The following is a 23180-nucleotide window of genomic DNA, read 5'->3' as shown; positions in this document are numbered from 1 at the left end:
AATGTTATTTTGTCCTCCTTTCTAGTCGTCAAATGTTTAAATATCATTGTTAATCCAGTCCGAGCATCTTCACTTATCAAAAATGCTTCCACAATGATACTTCCAAGGCCAGGCTGGATGGGGCCTTGAGCAGCCAGGGCTAGGGGAAGGTGTCCCTGCCCACAGTAGCGAGATTGGAGTGGGATGGACTTTAAGTTCCCTTCCAACCCAAATCATTCCATAATTCTATGGTTCCCTTGAATACAACTGTTTAAACAAGCCACAAAGAAGACAGTCATTGAGAGCTGTTTGGGAAGTAGGTTCTGCAGCCTTCCGGTAACCTCCAGTCCTGGTTTTCCACTTGGACCCCACCAGGGCACCTTGCCAGTGATGTACGTTAACAGCAAAACTGGACTACACTGCCAATCCCAACGCATCACAAAGCTAACGACCCACCTTTAACGTATCTGAATTGACATGTAGCGCAAGCTCCTTGTGCAGAAGCACGGAGAACCAAGGAAGAGGGGCAAGGATAGGAAATGAATATCTGTATTTAGTCCCCTCAGGACACTCGTCCTCCACATCTGCCCAGGGCATGGTACTGCACTTCACCTATCATACGTATTTGAGATCAACCAATGATTCCATACGTGAAGGCACCAGCTGAATGAAGAGAAGAACACAGCCTCCCAAGAATAACGCAGCAGCCATTGAATACCGTCGAGGGAGATTGCGAAGCAGCAGCCAGGAAATAATGTAGGCTGGAACTTCAATCACCGCTGAGAGGAAGGAGTTCAGATAGACATCTCCGTGCAAGTTAGGTGTGTCAAGAGACAGTCCAAAATAACCAACAGAGATTATCATCCTGAAAGAAGCAGAACAACATTATCAGACAAGTTTCTCTTCTTCCTGAGGTTGCCATGAACCTCTTTTACATCTCTGCTAAGCACACAAATAGCTATGTAAGGCAAATTCAGCATCTGCCAGATTTGTTCACCTCTGAAGCAGCCGAAGTAGTGACTTTAGAAACAGCAAGGTAACAATTAAACAGTCCTGAAGCTTTTTACATTTCATGTTGCTCTCAAACTCAAAGAATAAAATATTTTTTTTAAATTTAAATACTCAGTTTTGCATTAATACAATCAGGGATCCCCAGAGCTGTTGCTAGTCTCACTGAGACATACACCTATGAACCCATGGGCGCAGGTGACGGATGATCCTCCATCTACAGAGCTCGTACTACCTTTCTTACGACCATTGTGTGACTTTGCAACTGATCCATTCCACTCATTCAGATCCTGCAAGGAAGCTCAGGATATCTGAACTTTTTGACATCTCATTTGTCTCTGCTAGCGGGGTTGATGGGGTTGGTGGATATTCACCTGTGCTTCCCACTTTGAAGAAAATCAGTATATGATGGGGGTGATTTGGGTTCTTCCATCTCATCTTTCAGGGAAAGGGACTCTTCACAGCTGGTCTTGTTATTTTACTGCAAGTCAATCAAGCACTAGTGTTGGAAGCAACACTTCTAAAGAGAGATGTGTTTCAGAGTGCTCCCTGGTAAATTCTCAGGGTGTTGCAAACACTGAACGTGAACTGTTAAAACTCTGAGCTGCTGTGCTAAAAAGAATACATCTGAAGGAGATCTCACTGAGACAAAGATCAAGCAAGGCTCAGGCAGAATTGGTTTCACAGTTGCAATGTTACTTCTTCATATTTCAGGTCACCCCCGGTAGGTGAGTGATGCTCACCCACAGTGCAGTGACACAGTAGTTCCTCTTACCAGCAGTTATGGCCTTAGTGTGAAAGTCTGGACTACGGAATCTTACTGCTGCTGAGGCCTACAGCAGCTTTTCATTATGTCTGCCAGGGGGCTTGGGGTGGAGAACACTGTTTCTGGATCATTACCCTCCATGCTTTGCAGATAAAGTCAGAGAGGAGGAGTAGGGCATCCTGGCAGACCCAACAGTCCAGGAGTTTCTCTGCCATGCCCCAGGCTGGCTGGGCAGCATCCAAGTCACGTTTGCAAGGCTCGGTGCCAGGGCCGGTCAGCGTGGCAGGACAGAGCTTGGTGATCGGTGCCACTGCCAGATGAGAACTGGCTTCCGTGTGATCAAGAGATACACACAACTGGCCTTGGAGACAAATCCTGTCACGTCTTGGGAGACAGTGGGAAGAAGGTTACGTTTCACCACCAAGGAAACAATAGGCACTGAACTGGGACGTCTCTTGGTGCAAAAGGACTCGGTACTTCATGTCATTGAGCATTTGTGCTGTGACAGAACCTGGAGTGAAATCACTGCACAGCAGGATGTGGATCACTAACAAAAGACGAGCTTGTCCTCCTCCTCACTTCGCATGGAAAGAGCCTTCATGGTCCAATTGCTTAGAACAAGCTGCCTGTGTACCTGGGACAGCATGAAGTCACGGTGCTGAGGGTAACCCCACCGCTGTGCGACACCTGCCAGCTAAAGCTTCGCTTCGCCAGAGTAACGATGGGGTGTTTTCCATGATGCTGTGCAATACAGCCAGCCTTCTGCTCCTAGGAATTATTGCTACATACAACAAACTGTGCCTGCTGGAACTCACTTTCAGCCGGTTTGCCTTAGCCTTTTGCCTGGCAAACCCTGACAGTTACACGCTTTCGAGAAAAACTCCAGGGGCGCTTACACATCCCAGGGTTAGGCAACTGACACGCACAGTAAAAGCAGTGGAAAAATTGCCCAAATTAATAGAATACTTTTCTGCAAGAGGAGGTGAGATTGCATAAGGCAGCTGCATGTTTGACTCTTTCTGCCCATGCTAAAATCTCACTTATTATGTGGTCTAATGCCCTTCTGCACATGGAATAGATTACACGGTGCCATGCCACTCTGCTTCTCTCAGATGCTTTGTCCTACCAGAAATGCTGTTCCAACAGGGTTTGCATTTGATTTCTACAACTCCACATCAAAACTGGCTGTGTCTAGGGACTTGCTACTGATCTACTCCAAGCAGATTAGAAGTAGGACAGTCCCAACTCTAGCTCACTTCCAATTAAAGGTGGGAGCCAGCATTTGGACCTGGAGGGGAAACAACAGCCTGTGGAAACTATATTGACACATCCACAAAGAACCAACAGTAGTTTTCTTTTCTGAGCTGTATTCTGCTCAGATTCCTTTCTCAGTGTGTTTGTAACACTGTGCTTGGTATTGGGCAAGGGAATCTGGCTTAAATATTAGCCAGGTTATTCCTTGACCCAAAAAGCCACATCAGCTTGTATGCGCAGTGGACTGAACTCCAAGGCTTTGCCTCACTACAGCACAAGGACATCGTGCAGTAAAGCAGCAAACAGACTTAGTTAGCACCAAAGCACTTGAGGGACCTTTGTTAGGACACTGTAGGCACATGCACTAATTCAATCTTACTTTCATAGCCTCTGGCAGGCTACAAGTTACCCTCTTTATTTTCACTCTTCTGAGCAATTATAGTTTCATTGAGATTTCCAGTAAAAGAAAACGACATCTGTTTAATCAAACTGAACATCAAGCATGGCTTCAGCTAGTGCAAAACCAAGCTCAACATGGCAGGTAGAGTAGCTGGCAGGAAAGTCTACGGAATTCTCAGGTTAGAACTTCAAGGGCAGCTTTATCCCTTTAAGAGACAATACAAAACAGATGGGAAGATTCTCCCCATAAGTCAAGCATTGCTGTGCTCACACCCTTGGGCAGCAGTTCTCTGACTGAAAGACACAGCACGACTCATTAGTCTTACAAGACTTTGTTACAGTCAGATGAGGATTCCCCAAGGCCCAACATCAGGCAGGATTCCCACATATCACTGCCAGCTGATCTGATTCTTGCTCAGTTCAAGATATGCCTGACTGCCTGAGAAAGAAAGAACAATCCAGATGTGTTTCTATGATGTTACTGAAATGAAGAACCTATGGAACCAGAACTTTGTTCCTTCAGCCAGCAGGTTGCTGGGTTTTGACTGGTTTTGTCCATATCTATTCCGAGTACCTTAGCTTTCAAACAGTAGTTCTTCACTGGCCTGCAGCTTTTGTGCTTACGTAGTCCCAAACCACACTTGCTTACCAAAGAATCACCGACATGATGGTGATAGTTAGGATATTCCGGGTTTTCACTAGATCCAGAATGGTGTACGTCTGCTGCTTCTGGGAATTCAAGTCTTGCAGCTGGAAAGAAACAAACCAACCAACCATGGGAACATTAACTTCCTGCAAGCGAAATTAGTGTGAAAAACAAATACCCCCCAACTTACACACCAGTATTTTGATACGCAGCAGAGCTCACACAGAGCGCACTTTTAACCAAGCGCGTACAAGACCTAAGAGACAACTGCCTCTGAAAGTAGTTGCACCTCCCTAAAGTCACTTAAAATTTAGGCTGAAATTAGTAAGCATGTTCTCTGCCTGAGGTTTCACAAAGAAAGTGCTTTTTGTTACTTTTATACTTGAATTATAAAGAGAGAGCACTAATTCACAATTTGTAGGTCACTCCTACAGAATTCGTGTCCAGTTGAGTGGCACGTGACGAGGATCACACAAATTCACTGCACCCAGACAAGCAGGGAGAAGCAAGGATGGAGCTATTTGAAATACACCATCTGTAGAAGCAAAGGTTTTATTGAGCCAGAAGACTGAAGGTGCCTTAGAAGACCAAGAACATCTTCAAAGACCAGCAAAAGAAGTGATAAACTGTCCTGTATGTCCACTGCAGACCAGGCAAGAAACAAGAAGATGAAACTGCAGCATACGGATTTAATAAATCCCGATCATTATATAGCCTGGGTTTGAGATCTTCTTCTAAGAATATAAGCAAAAAGACAACAAACTTCTTTCCCCATGAACTTTCCACTCCTCAAATTAAAACCACTTTCATGCAAACAATGCCAAGATATTCATCCACGAAGCACGCAAACAAGTTTGTGCTTAATAAAACTGTAAAAATTGAAAAAAAAATTAAGTTCTTTTTTTTAATTTAGGACTTAAGTCCTAAATTAACAAGTTCCCTTGATTAAAACTATCAGCTCTGATAAAGCAACACTGTGGCTGAAGGACCACAGTTTTCTAGACACAACATATTTTTGTTATCACAAAGATAGCATGTTTTCAGGATTCATCACAAGGCTACTTACTCATCAATTTAATGGCATTTTTAACAGTCTTGCAGTAAGAACATTAACATTTCATCTTACAGTCTTCCCTAGAGGCTCTTTGTTCTGTTGGGACATTTTATACCTATTGGAATCTGTGGCTTTATCAACAGTTAGAAATCTCACTAAGGAAGAAAGGAGTGTCCACCTTAGCAGCTCAAAATTATCAAATGAAAAACAGCAATACTGAAATAGTTTTAATTGAGACACTGAATTGTAAGCTGCCAAGACCCCTCACAGTATTTAAGTGAAGACTTCTCTTCCCACAAACAGCAGAATCAACCTTGCCTGAGAGACTTCTATTATGCGCAAGCACAATAAACTGCGTACAGAGGTTACTTCCTCCCCTGATTTTTTAGGTCAGCGTGACCTGAGAATGTCAATTTAAATTTTATTATGTTTAAAGTCTGAATGCCTTTTGTTGGCACCGTGTACTCTTTCATTGCACGTGCAAATTGTTAGCAACAGAAGTAAACTATGATTGTAGCTTCAAAATAGTGCAATTACTCGTTACTTTAAGCTCTACTGAACCCTTTTTGCCTAGTCTAATATATCATCCTCTACTCTGCATACTTCAACCTAAATTACTTTTCCCCAAAACATCAGGCTGGTCCAGCAGTATTACAGCTGGAGGGATTGCAGGACACAACACACCAATAAAGAGACAAAAGCAATTATTAGCTTAACTTAATTCCTTATCAGTGTCTTTTCCATATTCAACTAGTGACATTAATCGCTGGACACCAATCTGGGGGCCTTAACTCTTGTCCCTCAACTCAAAATACACGTTATTTCCTCACACTGTAAACGAGCTAACGGGAACATGAAGTTTATGTAATCACTGCAGTCAGGGGAACATTATTTCTCAGTGATATTTTGTTCTGAAGACCCAGAGGATGAAATAGTGGTCTGATGTTTGTGCCTACCAAACTTCAGTGTATTTGCTTTCACAAACCTTCATTTTCTATGAAAGGCAGAAAGTTCTTCACTGCAACAGCTTTCATTCTGTCTGAAGCCAAATTTACCCCCCCACACACTGCAGGCAGCTCTGCAGCATTGAGCCCCTTCTCCTAAATCACATGATCATTCCTAAGCACTCTCCAGTTTTGCCACTAGCTGTTGCCAAGAAACCAGCAAACGGGGAACAGAAAAAAGGAGAAAGCCCAAATAAACCACAAAAAAAAAATCAGGAAGAGTAAAATTCAGAGACACAGTTGATGATGAAAAAAGGACCCTGCCTTTTAGGAGACAATATAATCCTTTGCAGGACAGGCTAAAGCAAAAAGCTACGAGAAGGGCAAAATGGTGATGTGAAAATAAATCTGTCATCCAAACATTTTTATCCCCCCTACATGGGATAATTCAGCCCTGCAGCTTGTTTGCAACTATTCACCTGCTGGATGGTAACTGGTTTTGAAGTCTCTGGAGCTCAAACACTGCACGTGCTGCTCTCCAGCCACAGGGGTTCAAGGAACGCTCCAAACACGAGCTTGAGTTGCTCTTTCATTCAGAACTCGCATTTCAACTGCATGAGGGCTAAGGGCCACCTAGATTTCTGAGAACCTCTCTGCAGCATAAACATGCTTCCTAAAAACTTCAGAGACGCTGTGAGCCTGCTGCTTTACAGCTCTTGGGAAAGCAGACAAGAATGAGGTAAACAGACCTCTGATGAAGCTTTGTACAGAATTCGTGGTCACAGCATTATTTTTACTTTAAAAATAGAAGAGATGGGCAGGAGTTCTGCCTTTAAACATTGCCTGAATGAGCTCATTTTATGCTTTGCATCACTGTTAAATTGTGTTTCTGAGAGATGACATGCAAGGATTAATGTGTAAATGAGTGTGGCTACTCCAGCTTCCCCTGCTGCAGAATCCAGCATTCCCCCTTGTGGGTGCTCCCTGGGGCAACATCCCTACTCTTGATCCTGCCTTCTGCTGCTTCATGATCCAGCCCCATATCAACATTTCTTTCTAAGAAATGGATATAAAAGATTCCAGGGACAGTGACCTCTAGGCGGATGTTGGAGCCAGAGTTTATTTTCTGTTCTCCTGTGGCAGTGCTGGCAATGAGTGAGTTTTCAAGCCTTCAGCATGAGAAGGAATGAGAGAAAAAAAGGAAGTGTGTGCTAATGAAAATCCAGGGAAAAAGCTACTGTAAGGAGGTCTGGGTTTTCCTGGCATTCTCACTCTGTTCCAGCAAGACCAGAATGTCTGTCTTACTACTCAGAAATAAGTCTAGACAAACAGGTTTGTTTGCACCTCAGCTAACTTCAGCCCAAGCGAAGCGGTGCCAATCCCAACAGCAAACACATCAGTGGTGAACCATTTTCCTCAGAGGCCTTGCAAAGCAAGTGAATAGACACAGTGTTTTCACACAAACGACAAGACAATGCCAATTGTCAACCAGAACACAACTGGGCAACTGCCCAAACAGACTCCACAGATCTGCTGAGAGGTGCCCTTCTCCTGGACCTGCCCTTCTCCTGGACACTGCAAACAGTTTATCTGTCTGAGGTCACGTTTGAATGAGTGTGGAACTGCTTCTACATCTTAAGTTGACCAACAGCTCAGACAAAAGGAGGATAGCTAGAGGAAACAACAATACGTTTGAAGAAATGGATGGGGAGGAGTTCAAATTTTGCTTTCCTTAATATGGAGTAGAAAATGAAGTTGAATACGGAATTGAACTAGAATGACATTCTTTCCACTGCCACTGGCCAGGACTGGTCCTGTGCTACATCTTTTATAAAACCATATTAGACTGCACAAGTATAAAGTCTGTTCAACACACGTATTTAAATCACAAAGCAACAGGGACATCAAATTCAATACCTTCCCTCAAAACCTAGAGATTAAAAGGAAAAAAGTGGCTGTAAACTGGATCAAAAAGATGTTTGCATTAGCATGTGTGTTGGCATTCCCACGGGGTGCGACAGCAAGGGCTCTGCAAATCTTAATGAGGCAGAGAAAGCAAACAACCAGACTGCTAAATGAATCTTACCTCCGTAGGGTCAAGTATTACATCTGGGGCTGTGACACCATTAATTTTTGCAGCCTTTCGGATGATGTCTTCTGCCTCTTGAAATCTTCCCTGAGAGATCAGCCACCGTGGAGACTCTGGAATGATCCTGCAGAAAGGGTTTACAATAACAAGGCTGCATTTCGACAGACAGCACTGCTGTAGGCACCAACACACACTGTTCCAGGCACGGAGATCTCAAAACTTGCTACATCTTGCAGAAATTAGAGCAGTGACAATTGCTGTAATTTACATGAGCAGACTAGTACAGTGAACACAAACAGACTAAAATGGCTTTGTGGATTTTAGAAGTGCTAAAGAAATAAGCAATGATGCAGAAAGAAGATCAACCAAAACCTTCAAAGTATGGGAAAACAGTTTAATTAAGAATTTGAGAAATATGAATACCTGAGCAGCATGCTGTACCTTGAGGCACATCTTTAGGGAATAACATATAAAATTAGGAACTGTACATACTATCATATAAAGGCAAGTCAGGAAGAAGAATTTGTCCGAGTTAGTGGAACAGGAAGGAATCACAAATGTCAAGGCTAGTGTAAGTGAAGAAACACCTCCACCATGTGGACTGTTTAAACCTTGCATGCCCAAACCCAGTATTTCATCAGCTACAGAAGAAAACATGGAAGTCTCAAGACAGGCAAGCACTGTTTTGTGGCTTGTCACCCTAAGCACTGCCCAGCTTCCCAAACCAACTGGTTTCTCATTCTGCCCTTAGTTCAGGCCTGCTCTTAAAAGCTCATGGATTTCACTGGTGCATAAGGAGAAGTTTTACTGACGGGCTTTTTTTCTTCGCATGTATATCACTTGATATCATAGAAGCCTACAGAAAATGAAGAACAGGTTTTCCAGGGACAAATCAGATCACCCACAAAGCTATCGACTTGCAGCTAAGCAACTGGGACAAGGATGCAACATCCCTTCTTCACCTGCCCATTTCTGAATTTAGAATCATGGAATGGTTTGGGTGGGAAGGGACCTCAAAGCCCATCCAGTCTCACCCCCTGCCACGGGCAGGGACACCTCCCACTGGATCAGGGTCTCCAAGCTCCGTCCAGCCTGGCCTGGAACCCCTCCAGGGATGGGGCAGCCACCCCTGCTCTGGGCAACCTGGGCCAGGGCCTCCCCACCCTCAGAGGAGAATATTTCTTCCCGAGATCTTACCTCAATCTCCCCTCTTACAGCTAAAAAACGTTCCTCCTTGTCCTATCCCTGCACTCCCTGATCAAGAGCCCCTCCCCAGCTTTCCTGGAGACCCTTTCAGTACTGGGAGGAATACCAGTTTCATTGGCATGGGCTGGTTGGCTTGAAGTCCAGATCTTACAAACCTGCAGACACAACTTTCTAAAGACTAAAGTCTTATTAAATTAGTTATACTCACCACCAGAGTGGGATGCAGAGTAACCCAGGTAAGGTAAGTGCCAGCAGCAGCATCCGCCAGTCTCTAATGAAGTAAGCAAAGAGGGGCAGCAACATGTAGCCAAATGCATAAAATATGCAAACGCCCAGCGTGCAAAACAGCACACGGATTGATTTGCCAAGGATTTCTGTGCCTGTTCAGAACAACAGAGTGAAGATTAGTGCTTTAACATGATAGCAACCAAGCAACTTACCAAAAAACCCTCTAACAATTGGCTTTGAAATACGCTACAAGGGGTGCTCGCAGAAGGAAGCGTTCTGCCACCCACTTTTAGAGGCACAGATCTGCAGTCCTTTGGCACACAGACCAGCTAACAAAGGCCAGGCTACTGACGGGGGAATTACTGCACTAAGAGGGGCCAGAGTGCCCCCGTGCAGCACCTTGGGACCTGAAAATCAAGAGACATAGCGAGAGATACAATCTTCATCATTTCTGCAGAAGTCAAAGGCTCCGGCAGCTGCAGTAGGATGTCTCCAAGGAGGTTAGCTAAAGCCTGTTTCCACAGCTGCACTGCTCACTCTTGGCCAAAAAGGAATTTCTTGCCATCATTTGGTACTTTGGACAGTGATTAAGTAATATTAATTGCTAAAAAACCCAAAATTTTTAAAAAATTCTCATTCAGAAGGTAATTCACATTCCCATCTGATCAAGTATGGTCTTAGCTAAACTGAAAATATACCAAGCAGGAATCATTTTGCCATTTGATTTTTTACTATAGGCTGCCTTAAGGAGTCTTTGTAACACTTAGCTGAGTTTTTTTTCCTTTTATGAGTTTTTACATCAAACAGACTTTTAGGCCTCAAAATGGACAACTCAAATCATGTCTTACATGTCTTATCTTCCTGACTAGTGACCTTCCAACACCTGAAGGGGCTACAAGAAAGCTGGGGAGGGACTGTTTACAAGATTTAATTCAAATTGCACTTCTGTGTCAACTGGAAAGTTCCAAGGAGAGAGTGCGTTACCCCTGCATGGTGAGTACATGCTCCTAACAGTGTTACTTGGCTAAACAAATCAACCCTAAGCCGGTACCGAAAGGGAGCAGGAAAAGCACAAGACTAAAGAACACATACTGTGCCCAGCAGGACTTGCATACCGAGAACAAAGGCTGCCACGTAGTTTGAGATCTGTCCCATGCCAACTAGCACAAAGAACACTGAAAACATCTCCCAGCTAGTAGAGAAGACTTGTACGAAGCTGAAGCCAGTTTGCATTGCCAGAGTTGCAAACAGCACATTCTTCCTGCCAAACCTTCCATGGACGGATTAAAAACAAAAGAAAAAAGAAAGATTATACAACAGCATGAAGTAAAACTGCATAAACAGAAAACAAGATTACTTGTATGCATACTTTGGGAGATGGAAAGCATCTGCAAAAAGCAGAGGTTTGGGAAGCATGACATAAGCACAACTATTCTAAACACGTTAAAAAAAAGTCCACTGGCCAAGAGAAAATAATATTCCAAAAGCTGCTAGCTAAGTTGCTTTGAAGTATGTGCTGGACACTATTCCTTTGTTACTGATAGGAAGAGAGCACAGCACATCTCGGGGAAATAAATCAGAAAACCTCAGCTTTAAAAGCAAAACAACCCAAACCTAACAACCTGTCAATATCACAAAAAATCATGGTGTCTTCCATGTTTTCACATTTCTACTGATCAACTGGAAAGCCAGTGCAGTCTGAAACTAGGAATTCAGGGGAAAAAAAAATTAAAAAAAGTATCCCCAGACAAGAAAGCCAAAGTCCTGCTTCTCTGAAGCTCAGCTGAACAGCACTCAGGCTTTGCAGCTTCCACAAACACAGTTCACTGGACTTTGACATGAGGAGGAAGAGACTCTAAGGGTGTTTATAAAAAGATAATTTTAAATTTGACCTCAATGAAAACAAGGCTCAGGGAACTCTCTGAACAGAGTCCAAAGTAATTAGAAGGGAACATCATTGATCTGATTTTTCCAGATGAAACTTAGCTCCCACACCTGTTTTCTGGCATAAAACCAGTTTGCTCCAGTGGTGCTTCTGCTGAAAAAATAAAAAATATTCAGATAGGGCTCACTAGCAATGTTTGTAACATTCCGTTCTAGGACGTTTGCTCTCTACACGCTGTGTGCGTTCGGATTAGATGGCCACAGAACGTGGTAGTAGTTGCAGAAAGACACTCATGGGAAACTTCACACACAAGACTGGCTTACAAAGCGGCATCAAACAAAGAGCCAGCAGCTCTAGGGGATATACTTTACTTGTCTGAGAGCTGTCCTGATACGAAAGATCCAAGCAGGACGCCCACAAAGAAGAGGGAGGTGCTCAGGGGTCCCTTCCAGTCGTTGTCACATACGAGATTCCACTGCGGAAAGAGAGAACATGGAAGTCTTTCAATAAACAGGATTTCCCCTCTCTCGTCCTAAACATTTTAGCTGAGCCCAGATGAAAATGTGCTCTTTGGACAGGGAACCTTCACAAGACAAAGGAGTAATGAACCTACTACACAGATGCAGTAGTATCACGTAGTGCAATACCACAGACTCACGTAGCGATAGGACCATGGGGAATGGCTATAAATTGGAGAGAGGAAGATTTAGATCAGACATTAGTAGGAAATCCTTTACAATGATGGTGGGGAGGCCCTGGCCCAGGTTGCCCAGAAAAGCAGTGGCTGCCCCATCCCTGGAGGCGTTCAAGGCCAGGTTGGATGGGGCTTGGAGCAACCAGATCCAGTTGAAGGTGTCCCTGCATGATCTTTAAGGTCCCTTCCAACCCAAACCACTCCATGATTCTACACAGCTCCATGAAAATAACAAGAAGGGATGCTGGGCCTCAGAAGGCAAAGGCAAACGCCCAGAGCCACCCAGCTGAGGTCCCAGCATCGCCCTCATGTGGGACCCGTGCGACTTTCTACACACGGTTGGTGGCTGCGGTTATTTCCCTTCTGTGAATATGACTGATAGTAAGTAATAATTTCATAACGCTCTTCGTTCAACTTCCTCCCAAAGGCTCAGCTGCTGCAGTTGTGCTGGTTTAGGAAGGAGTCAGAACAGACCCCAGACTTGACTTCCCCATGTACGGCAGCTTGCCAGTAAAAATGCACATTTCCAATTTAAGAGAAATTGAACCACAGAAACAAGGACACAGGAAAAATAAGCCTCTTCCTTTTTTTTGCATTTTAATATGGTTTTGAGAGAGACTCCCCACTGTTTGTGGGGAACCTAACATCAATCACTCTCTCTGGAATACAAACTGAAATACACACCAAGCAAACCAAGACTTCCAAAACGAAAATAAAGAAGACGAAGAAAAGATAGTTATTAAGACTGAAATAGTTTCCAGTTTCCCACCCACTTCAGTCTGATGTTTTTGAAATAACACTTATGTTACCTTTGTATTGATACCAACAGCTACAACCAAGCCTCTTTCAATAGTATTTTGGTTATCCGCGGGGAAAAAGTGTGTAAACATTAGAAGAAAGGCCAGAACCCAGCAGGGCTCCCTGGTCCCTCATGTCACCGCTGTGACTGGAAGCATTCCCAGAGCCTGCGGGCAGAGGGTAAGAAGGGCTGCAGCCCCACGCCCAAGGAATGTGGAAGCAAGCAATGCTTCCAACGTGAAGCCAACCCCTCCTGAGCTCGGTTATTCAAACAGCTCCCATAGGGCACCTTCTGAGGTTTTAGGGATGTAAAATTTTAGGTTTTAATCTGTATTAAAAAGGTTGAAATAAAACTATTCACTCTGACCCCAATAATTAATCCCCCTTCCTCCCCATTAAAAAATAATGAAGCACAGCGTGTTTTCCCCTTAGCTTTTTATACTGGAACATGCTGTAAGATCTGTCCCTGCAGCCGCTGCGTGCCCCAGCTCTGCCATCTGCCTTGGCTGTGGTCCCATGCGGGTGGGAACATCAGCGTTTTGCTTTGCCAGCTCGCTCCTCTTAGCATTAAACCGTTGACCCCAGGTATCTCTTGACCCCAGCCCTCCGTTCATCAACAGTTCACCCTCCAACTGCATCCCTGTGGATGTTTTAGGGCTTGGGATTACCAAAACCCACACACCGAATGAAGACCACGAGCAATTGCCTTTCACTGCCAGATCCCTGCAGCAAGATTCCATTGATCCACCACTTGCTGCACGAAGAGGATCCAGTTTGGAACTGGAAGTTTTTCTAGTGAAGAATGATGCTCACTCCTACAGGCTGCGCTCTCACCAACGTTCGTGAACTTCAGCTGCCAGCCCTTAGACCATCCTAGGAATTCATCCCACCATCATTGGTTTTGTGAGGTCGTAGGAGCTAACAAAACACACTTTTTCCCAATCTGTAACTGTATTCCAGCCATTTCTTAACCTCTCCTGTGACAAATCTGAAGAACGCCTCCTGATATCAGTTTTCACAGTCCCCAATGCTATTGTTGGACTTATCCCTCAAGTCCTTCCAGCCACATAAGACCTGAAGCACCAGCACTCGATGCAGCGTTTCAGCAAATCCCACCAACACCATCAATTATACATCCTTGCACAAATTCCTTTTGGAATTGTGGCTATCTAATGGGCTAAAAAATTTAGGCCACTCACGTAAGGGATTTAACTTAGTATAGTTAACAATACCATTTGGATTACAAGCTGTAATAAACATAATTAAATCTGGATTTATTCAACAAAAGCTGCACTTCATTACGGATTAAAGTAAGTTTGAGAAGCTCTGTGAAGAGCGCAGAGGTTAATTGAGTCAGGAAGCTTCAGCAAGAAGTATCTGGTACCTTGGAAATACACAGCAAGTGATTGTTATCGGATTTATAGAGGCCAAAGGTTTCGTGGTTATCATATGCCTTCATATGATGACACTCATCAGGAAAACAAATACCACTCCCCGCACAAAACCTGCATTAATGAAGAATCTTCATATCAGCCGCTGGAGACACCTTCAGCAAGACAACTAAAATCTAACTAGCCAAACATCCAGCTCTGCTTTACAGCCCATCATTACTAAATAAGTAATTATTTTCCAGCTGATCACCCTGTGCTGCCAGCTAGCTGTCTCCTTCCATCTCTCGTACTCTGCCCCTCGGCACAAGGCTGCCCAGCACTTGCTTTTCCAGGCACTACCAGGCTTGTGCCCAGAATAAACAATTTCTTCACTGAGGTTGCCACTGCTTAAGTTCATGGTATTGAAATGTTTTGCACTGTTCTGCCAAAAGCTTCTTGCACTGGCAGGTGGAAACACATCGGCCCTTAGCACGTGGCAACGGTTACTGCCTTGTTTTTCTATCTGCTCTATCAAAGCAACATTAGGAGCTGTTATGCTGATAATCACTTGGGCCAGGCACCACAGTGAACTTCAATATCAAAACTACCTGGGTTGTGCAATATCAGTTATTTACAGACCCCACAGCTGCACAACAATCAGATCAAAGGGACTTTACAGTCTGTTACCCCTTGTCTGGTAAACGAATGTTGAAGTCTTCAGCTTTTTAATGACTCACCAGCCAGGTCTACTGTATTGCTTCTCAGTGATGGTCTTCCAGACCCATTCTGTACCCAAACCCTTCCCCCAAGTGCACATTGACCGAGAACTCAGCGAAACGTCGCTGTTAGAAGCCCAGCACTGCAGAGAGCGAGTGTCGCAGTAGTTACTGATCCAACCCTGCTGCTGGCGGTGCTGCCAGGACACAGGATACCGTGACCCAGTGCTCTAAAATCATGCGCTATTTTCACTTCTTGGTATCCTCCCAGTTAGCCTGCCAGCTGTAATGGCCTTTGCCCCAGTGAATGAGATAAGGTTAACCTCAGCAAGGTATCAGGGCTCCAAACAGGAGAAAAACATGCAGCTTTGATTCAAACAGCAACTGCTGACGTTGCAAAGCATCGAGCTCCTAAACACCAGTGCCCAACGCTCGAGGCACTGAGCAGTTTCACTCAATTTTATTACAACTTTATAAGAAGGCATCCTTCTGTCACAGTTTAAACTTGCCTTCTTACTCAAACAGCTTGCAGGTGCTTCGGGCTGTAGCTGCTTCCCAAGCAATTAATCAGAGCAGGGTGATGTCTTCATTAGCAGCCTCACACCTAGCAGCAATCATTGCTTGTGCTCTGGAGGAGGAACGTGTGGCAAGATACACCCCTCCATAAAGGATTGCTGGCTGACATCAGCTGTGAGCAAAGAGGGGATGGGGAAAGGAGGACAGGCTGAGGAGGAGGCCAGAAAATGAGTACAGCTTGGGGGAGAAGGCAGGGGACACCACAAGGGAAAGGGACTGAAGCAGGTGCTTCTTGAGCACAAGTCTGGGGCCAGAGTACAAAACAGTCCTGCGTATTTCCAGTCTTCACTTAAGCATCTCTTCAGGAGAGCACTTTCCAAGTTCTGCTTTGTCTCTCACAACCAGCTACCTGGCACCACAACCCCAAACCCCTTGTGATAAGGCAATCCTAGTTACAAAATAAAGAATAAAAAACCCCAAACTACTCCCTCAGACCTCCTTCCTCCCCTAAAAACCAGCCCCTCCTCAACCTCAAAAGCTTCCAGTCTTTTATCACAATACAACCTGAACAAGAAGCACTATGTTGCAGGTCTAGGTAGAATCACGCTGATCAGCATAGGCAGAAGCACGTGCTCAGTGCTGGAGCAAAAGTCAGCCTTGCTAAACTGGTATTTCCCGTATTCTGTCTCACACCTTCGCAGTATTATACTGAGCTTTAATACCAAACGCCTCTAATCAAAAAGAAAACTAGCCTACAATTTCCACACAAGCCACAATCACAATGAAATCCAGACCCAAGATGAAATACATGAAATCTTTGAACTTCAAACCACAGAGCAACATTCAAAGCACGAACTAATGGTATTTATAACTAAAATTACCAGGCCAGTTTAGGTTGCCAGAAGTCCAGGTGAAGATACTGCCACACCACAAACAAAAACCACCATTCCTCTTAAGTTCCCCAGGCACCTGGAAACTGAGGGGTAAAGGCTCATCTCCTGCATACAGGCTCCACAGCCACCCTGCCTGCAGAACAGCTCTTGCCTTGAAAGGAGAGCTGGCATCGCATGAATTACTAATGCTAAACCCCTCAGTGGCTCTCATCCAGAGCCCGATGCTGACCCCTTATCCTGCTCCACTTCCACTGTAATTTTGTCATCTCTTCTCAGACACTGTAATAGGAATAATAGAATTCTAGCTGCTAATAACAAGATGCCTATCTTGCTTGAGCTTAAAATTTGCCCAATATTTTTAATGCATCGTAACACGGAAATTGCACATTTAATTAATAAATACAAACCCCTGCCAAATCAGTTTGGGAAGTTACAGAAGCAGTGGCAAGGCCACTACAATATAATTTAGGCCCTCGCTTGTAAAATCCATCTTTCTCAGAAAATAGAGAATTGCTCCACCACAGAAGCACTTGCACTTCCCTAACGGCATTATTAGAACCCCCAAGAAAGATGAACTATGAGAAACTGAAAAACTTTGAGTGCCTTGCTCAGTAACACCCCTGTTATAGAAAGAAAAGTCTTACAGGAAAAGGAATTTTTACAGCTACAATATATCGTGTCCTCTTACTCCTTTATTTCTTTTTTAAATGTTTTCTTCTCTTGCAGAGAATAACACAGGATTGAAACATGAAGTGGGATAGTCCCACGTGCTAATATTTTCTTTCTAAAACCAACAGGTTAGGAAGAATTTTTGAAGGTAATCCAATACTCTGTACTCTTCCCACTTGCTTCTCTCTGCAAGGAGAGGCCGGTTCTGCAAACAAATCTCAGTCTTACAGCTGAGTGCTTACCACTGTCCATTCAGAATGTGGTCTTGTTTATACCCATATAAATATCCTGTTTACTTGAGTGACAGGAGTGTTATTGAATACTCTTTGCTCTGAAAATATATGGGCATATTCTGAACATTTAAAAGTCCTAGATGACACATTAAAGCTTATAAGCCAAAGTCTGCATTTTCAACATACACATTCTGCTCAATTTCTCCTGTCGTAGTTGTTTTAAAAGAGGTGAAACCTGCATAGAACAGGAAGCAAACTGCCAAATATTTTATAATCCCTGTGCAGAAAGTTAACTCACCCATATGTCACATTTTTGAGATGCCTGGAGAAAAAGGAAACAAGGCACGGATATCAGAAACTAAAATTCAGCTCATGTTTCTCAAACTCAAAGATGAGACAGCATAAATAAGAACACTACCCTACCGATAATTGTCCATGGTACTTCTAAAAGAGCGTTGTTTCATTTGAACGATACCAACTACAGGCTTCTTAATAATATTGGCTTGTGTTGCAAGGTCAGAAATGTCTGTACTTGCACAGTTCTGAGAAGTCCTGCGTTACATGCTGCTTAAATCACGTTGCAAACCTTGGCATCTTGGAAGCACCTCCGTACATCTGGCAGCCACTCATATTTACTTATTAAATGCAAACCAGACCTTTTCTCCTCCTGCTGACAAGACTATTAATACTAAGATTTTGTACCTGCAAATCACCTAAATGTCCTCCCACAGCTTTATCAGGGCTGAGAAATTGTCAGTAAGAATTCCAGCCAGAACAATCAGCAGACAGTAGCCCGCAGCAAGAACAATAATGCACCTGCTTTAAAAGATGAGAAATAATGGAGGTGGCTGACGTCAATGAAGAGTTTCTGCTTGTAGCAAAGCCTGTAGAAATTACAACGTCCATCGTGAGCCCCTGCTATTGTTTTGGTAGAGCAAAATGATACAGTCCTCTGTCTTCTAACAGAGTTACCAGCACAACCTCCAGTCCCACGGCTGTACTACGGCTCATCCACATCACTCCAGACGTCACCACTGGCTCCTGAACATCTAGCAGAACCCACTGAGCTTCGCAGACAGGGCTCAGACAGCACAGCAGGGCACTTGAACCTCTGGTGTAAGGCAATGGAAACCTCAGGGCAGTAACATTTACCCAGAACTTTGTCTCCCCACACATCCGTAAAGGACCCAGCACTGAACCTCAGGACGCTCGGCGACTCCCACCACGCTCAACCTTCCTTTTGCAAGGCCAAAGAGCCCCTAAAGCTCAGGAGCACAACAGGCACAGACCACACAGCTCTGGAGAGCAACAGGACACCTGCACTGAACACACTGCAAACAGACAAATATGTGCATACAAAATTACGTGTTTATGTTTCAGCACGTAAGCATTACTCATATACAGACCAAAATGTCTTGATTGCTGTATCCTCTAACGTTGCCTTGTTATATTATATTTCTAGTCCAGCTACGCTGTTAGTAACTCCACAGCTCAATTCTATTCCCAGTTATTCAGTACAGCCCCGTAACAGATACGGCTGGCAGAAGAAGCCTCTTTCCTTAATTCCCCCTGGCTTTATTCCTTTCACCATCACGCATGAACTCTTATTACTCGTACTTTTTTTATGGGACTTGTGGAGGAAAAAGAATAACAGAGGTAGCTTCTTGAGCCAAAGTAAAGCTTTTCTTATCCCGAGACACAGCGTCTCAAAAAGTGTAAGACAGAAAGGGATTTTGTTACACAGGAGCAGGTTAAATTCTGCAGCCTGGCTCCTAACAACCTCCTGTTGTTAGGCTGGGTGAGGAGAGGAAGCCTTCCTTCAAATGAGGGAGCTGAATGTTTTAAGTCTCCCCTGAAGAGTGGAACCGTAAATGAGGACTTTCTCAATAAGAGTCCTGAGAGAGTCAGTAAAAAGCTTTCTTAAAAAAAATTCCCCTTCCCCCCGGCCCACGGCGGCTACGGAAATCTGGGACAAAGGTCCTCATGACTATTCAACGGGTTCCAGATATGCAACCACACACTAGATTAGAGAATGATAAAAGCAGCAGCACCAAGCCAAAACATTAAACGAGCTGAATGCTGAAAACCTTTAAGTATGTGAAAGGTCACGGCTCTCGCAAAACGCCCTCCAAAGCATTAATATTAAAGAGGGAAAAAAAAAAATACTGCCTCAGTGCATGATGTCTGGCAAACAAATATCACCTCCCACAGACACGAGCGCTCAGCCAAACCACCCGGAGAGCAGGGAGACTCGGCAAGCCCCACCAGCTCCTCTTCTTGCAGAGTATAAAGCTGCTTGACAATAGTCCAGCGGCTCAGGACAGTTTAATTTGCACCCAGTCCGGGCTCAGCAGAGAAGCTCAAAAGTACTGGCTGAAACCGCACCTCAGCCAGGTCACCCAGGACACTAAAGCACTCCCAACAGACCCAGCGCGTTTACCTGCGGACGGGACATCCTTGAGACAACAGCAACTGACTCACGCTGCCCTACATGCAACTCAGCCTGCATTTCTGCATTTCCAGGCTCCAGGAATCCAGAGCAGCTTTCCTCTCGAGGGAGAGAGCAATTCTTTGCACACAGGTAAAAATCACTCACACCCCGACCACTGCACACATTCGAGACAAGCTTCCAACACCACCCGTGTCCCCTTGCCACGACTCCTTGTGCTGACAAGGCTCCTCTCCCACGCTCTCCTCCTTGCCCCCATCTTCCTCCTGAGGAACATTTCTGTGCTCGGATCCGCTTATGGTCATTATGTACTCACACCCACCACTATCCAAACACCTACCACAACCCATTTCGCAAAGCAAGGAATAAGTGCAAACACAGTTCCAGCTCTGCAAAACTCATCCACGGGCACAACCAGGCAAGGGGACTGTACAAGTGGTTTGTAAGTGTTCTCAAAAAAACCCTTATACACATCTGAAATTCAAGTATTCCTCAAAATCCACTTCTCTTTATCTTAAGTCCTCTGGGTCTGCATGGCTTTCACCTGAAATAAGAAGCACAATCAGCACAGCTGCTGCTTTGTTTGTTTGCCCTGTCTACAGACCTGACTCAAAGGGTGAGTTTGGGCAGGGATGCGTCTGAACAGGAGGTGACCCGGCCTGTCCTGGCAGGTCAGCGAGTCCAAGGCACTGTGGACACACGGCAAAGTTCAAGGTCCTTCAGGACTTGGCATTAAACCAGGGCTCCCCGACTGCTGCACCTTGCACAATCTGGGGTGACTCTACCCCCTTTTTAAAAAAAAAAAAACAAACACAAAACAAACCCTCTTGATGTTCTGAGGTCAAAAAGACGTCTCCGAATCATGGAGGGAGCTGAATCTCTTCTCCCTGGGCTGACCCTTGCTCCAAGCCACTTGCACAGACCTGTGATGGAACCCACCGAGCGATCACTGTACACAGCCCACACCGGCTATGGAAATGCAGTTAATTTGGAGACTGCTTTCACCTTTGGAAGGGAAAGTCTGAAATCCAGCGTGCCAGGTTTCGGAGCAGGGCAAAGCCCAGGCAGGGGCCCAAGCCCCCAGGAAAGCTGCAGTGGTGCCCCCACAGCCCGACACTCCCTGCAGCTGCTGCAGGGGCTGCTCCTGCCCCTCCGCACCTGCGGGACGATGCCGGAGACCAGTTTTGATGGAGAACAGCCAGGACAAGGCCGAGCAGCTCCTCCTGAGGCAGTTAAACCCACAGATCCCTCTCTGTCCTCACAGCATCACCTCCGTATGGACCCTTTGCTGCTCCCTGTGCATCCCCCCCAAGCAGAACGAACCCCTAATCCCCTGGCACAGCCCGGGGGGGGGCTCCGCGCACCTCGGTGAGGGTCCTGGAGCTGGAGTTTCAATGGAAATCAGCCAGGATAAGGACGAGCGGCTCCTCCCGAGGCAGTTACATCCCACAGACCCCTCTCTGCCCCCACAGCATCCCCTCCACACGGACCCTTTGCTGTTCACCCCCCTCTCAGGGCAAAGCGACTCCCCCCCAACCCCTGGCACAGCCCGGGGGCCTCCGCGCACCTCGGCGAGGATCCTGGAGATGGAGCCTCAACGGAAAACAGCGCCGGGGGAGTGAGGACGAGGGGCTCCCCGGCTCCCTCCCAGTTCCCCCAGCATCACCCCCAGCCAGACCCCTTCCCAGCCGCCGCCCCCGGTCTCTATCCGTCCCCCGGGGCGGAGCGACCTCCCTGGAGCCGGAGGCGAAGCTTCAGCCGGGATACCGAGGACAAGCGGCCCCGGGGCCCCCTCCCCGCAGCGTCCCCCCCCCCGCCGGCCCGGGTCCCCGCTCGCCTCGGTGACGATGGTGGAGCGGTAGACGTCGCGGCTGTACTCCCAGCCGTCCAGGCACGGCTCCTGCTCCAGCGCCGCCAGCTCCACGTCGGAGCCCGGGCGCAGCCCCAGCGCCGAGAGGTTGGCGAGGGCGGCCAGGCGGTAGCGGCGGCAGCGGCTCGGGGCCGCCCGCCCGCCCCGCGGCTCCAGCGGGATGCTGGCCGCCCGCCACTCGCCGCTCAGGTTGGCGCCGCGGGGCACGGCGCAGCGGTGCTCGGGCGTGCCGGCCAGGAACACGATGGAGAGCCCGGTGAAGCCGTTGGGGACGATGCTGGCGCTGAGCAGGAAGAAGACGAGGCGCTGGAAGCGGCCCCACTCGCCCAGGAAGGCGGTGGCCTCCTCGTACTGGCGCATGGCGCTCGGCGCTGCCCGCGGCCGCTCTGCCCGCGGCGCTCCCCGCCATGGGCCGGCCCGGGGGAGCGGCCGGGAGGGGGCCGGGCTCGGGGCCGCAGGTGACACCGGCCGCGCGGATCCCGGCCTGCCCCGCTCCGCCCGGGCCGCCGCGGGGGCTCGGCCGGGAGGGGCCGGAGGGGGAGGAGCCGCCGGGGCGGGGCGGGGCCCGCGGGGAGGAGCCGTAAGAGAGCCGGGGAGCCGTGTTATGGAGTCCGGAGCTGCGGAGGGAGCCGCTGGATCATCGAGTCCAACCATCCCCATCAATCACTGACCCATGTCCCTCAGCGCCTGGTCCACCCGTCCCTTAAACCCCTCCAGGGAAGGTGACTCAACCCCCTCCCTGGGCAGCCTCTGCCAGGGACCAATCACCCTTTCTGTAAAAAATTTCTTTCTGACATCCAGTCTGAGCCTCCCCTGGTGGAGCTTGAGGCCATTCCCTCTCGTCCTGTCCCCTGTCCCTTGGGAGAAGAGCCCAGCTCCCTCCTCTCCACAACCTCCTCTCAGGGAGTTGGAGAGAGCAATGAGGTCTCCCCTCAGCCTCCTCCAGGCTAAACCCCGCCAGCTCTCTCAGCCGCTCCTCTTCTTCTCCAGCCCCCTCCCCAGCTCCATTCTCTTCTCTGGACTCGCTCCAGAGCCTCAACATCCTTCTTGTGCTGAGGGGCCCAGAACTGAACGCAGGATTCTTCGTGTATTCCGGCCGGGGCTGAGCTGTAACAGGTCAGGGGGAGCCATTTCAGCTGTGGCTGAGCTCCTCCATCCCCGCTTTGGAAGGCTTGTCTTTAGGAAAAGCTTTCGTTCCACGCTAGAAATCACACAGTTGCAGAAAAAAAAAATAAAAAATCTCAAAGGTGGACAATTAAATGGATGAAATAGAAGTTTAACCCCCAAATCATCCATGAGCCTGGCCAGGGTCTGCGTCAGGGGCTTTATGGGATCAGAGTTGGGATTGAACCACCTGAAAGCCAGAAAAACTGTCCTACTGTGACAGCCTCCCAGTGGGGAAGAGTTTATTTGTGAAAGACCTTATTTTAGGGGGTTATTTTCATACTTTATCCATGCTGAATACATTTTTAAATTACTTCCTTGAACTTCTCTGCACAAACCATTAAAGGTTG

General features: G+C 46.6%; 1 protein-coding gene across 3 annotated transcripts in view; it reads right to left on the bottom strand.

Annotated features, from left to right (window-relative positions):
* LOC138727181 (organic cation/carnitine transporter 2-like) overlaps positions 1–22079 on the bottom strand; it is a 48351-nt gene extending 26272 nt beyond the window's left edge. For 2 of the 3 annotated variants that reach the window (XR_011338532.1, XM_069869455.1), the window contains exons 1-7: positions 21634–22078; positions 11830–11933; positions 10689–10843; positions 9554–9725; positions 8137–8263; positions 4056–4156; positions 630–844 (exon numbers count right to left, since the gene is read on the bottom strand). Coding sequence is in view for 2 of the 3 variants with exons in the window: in XM_069869455.1 (XP_069725556.1) it covers positions 630–844; positions 4056–4156; positions 8137–8263; positions 9554–9725; positions 10689–10843; positions 11830–11933; positions 21634–22026 (1267 nt within the window). In the remaining variant the exon portion in view is untranslated. Of the gene's footprint in view, positions 1–629; positions 845–4055; positions 4157–8136; positions 8264–9553; positions 9726–10688; positions 10844–11829; positions 11934–21633 lie in introns of all 3 variants that reach the window. The other variant, XM_069869456.1, reaches the window with a different exon arrangement.
* Between the last annotated feature and the right edge of the window lie 1101 nt (positions 22080–23180).

This window comes from Phaenicophaeus curvirostris, chromosome 15, assembly GCF_032191515.1.
Source record: "Phaenicophaeus curvirostris isolate KB17595 chromosome 15, BPBGC_Pcur_1.0, whole genome shotgun sequence".
In the NCBI taxonomy this organism is placed as follows: domain Eukaryota; kingdom Metazoa; phylum Chordata; class Aves; order Cuculiformes; family Cuculidae; genus Phaenicophaeus; species Phaenicophaeus curvirostris.
Note: the sequence above shows the minus strand (reverse complement) of the source record. Positions and strands in the feature narration are given on the sequence as shown.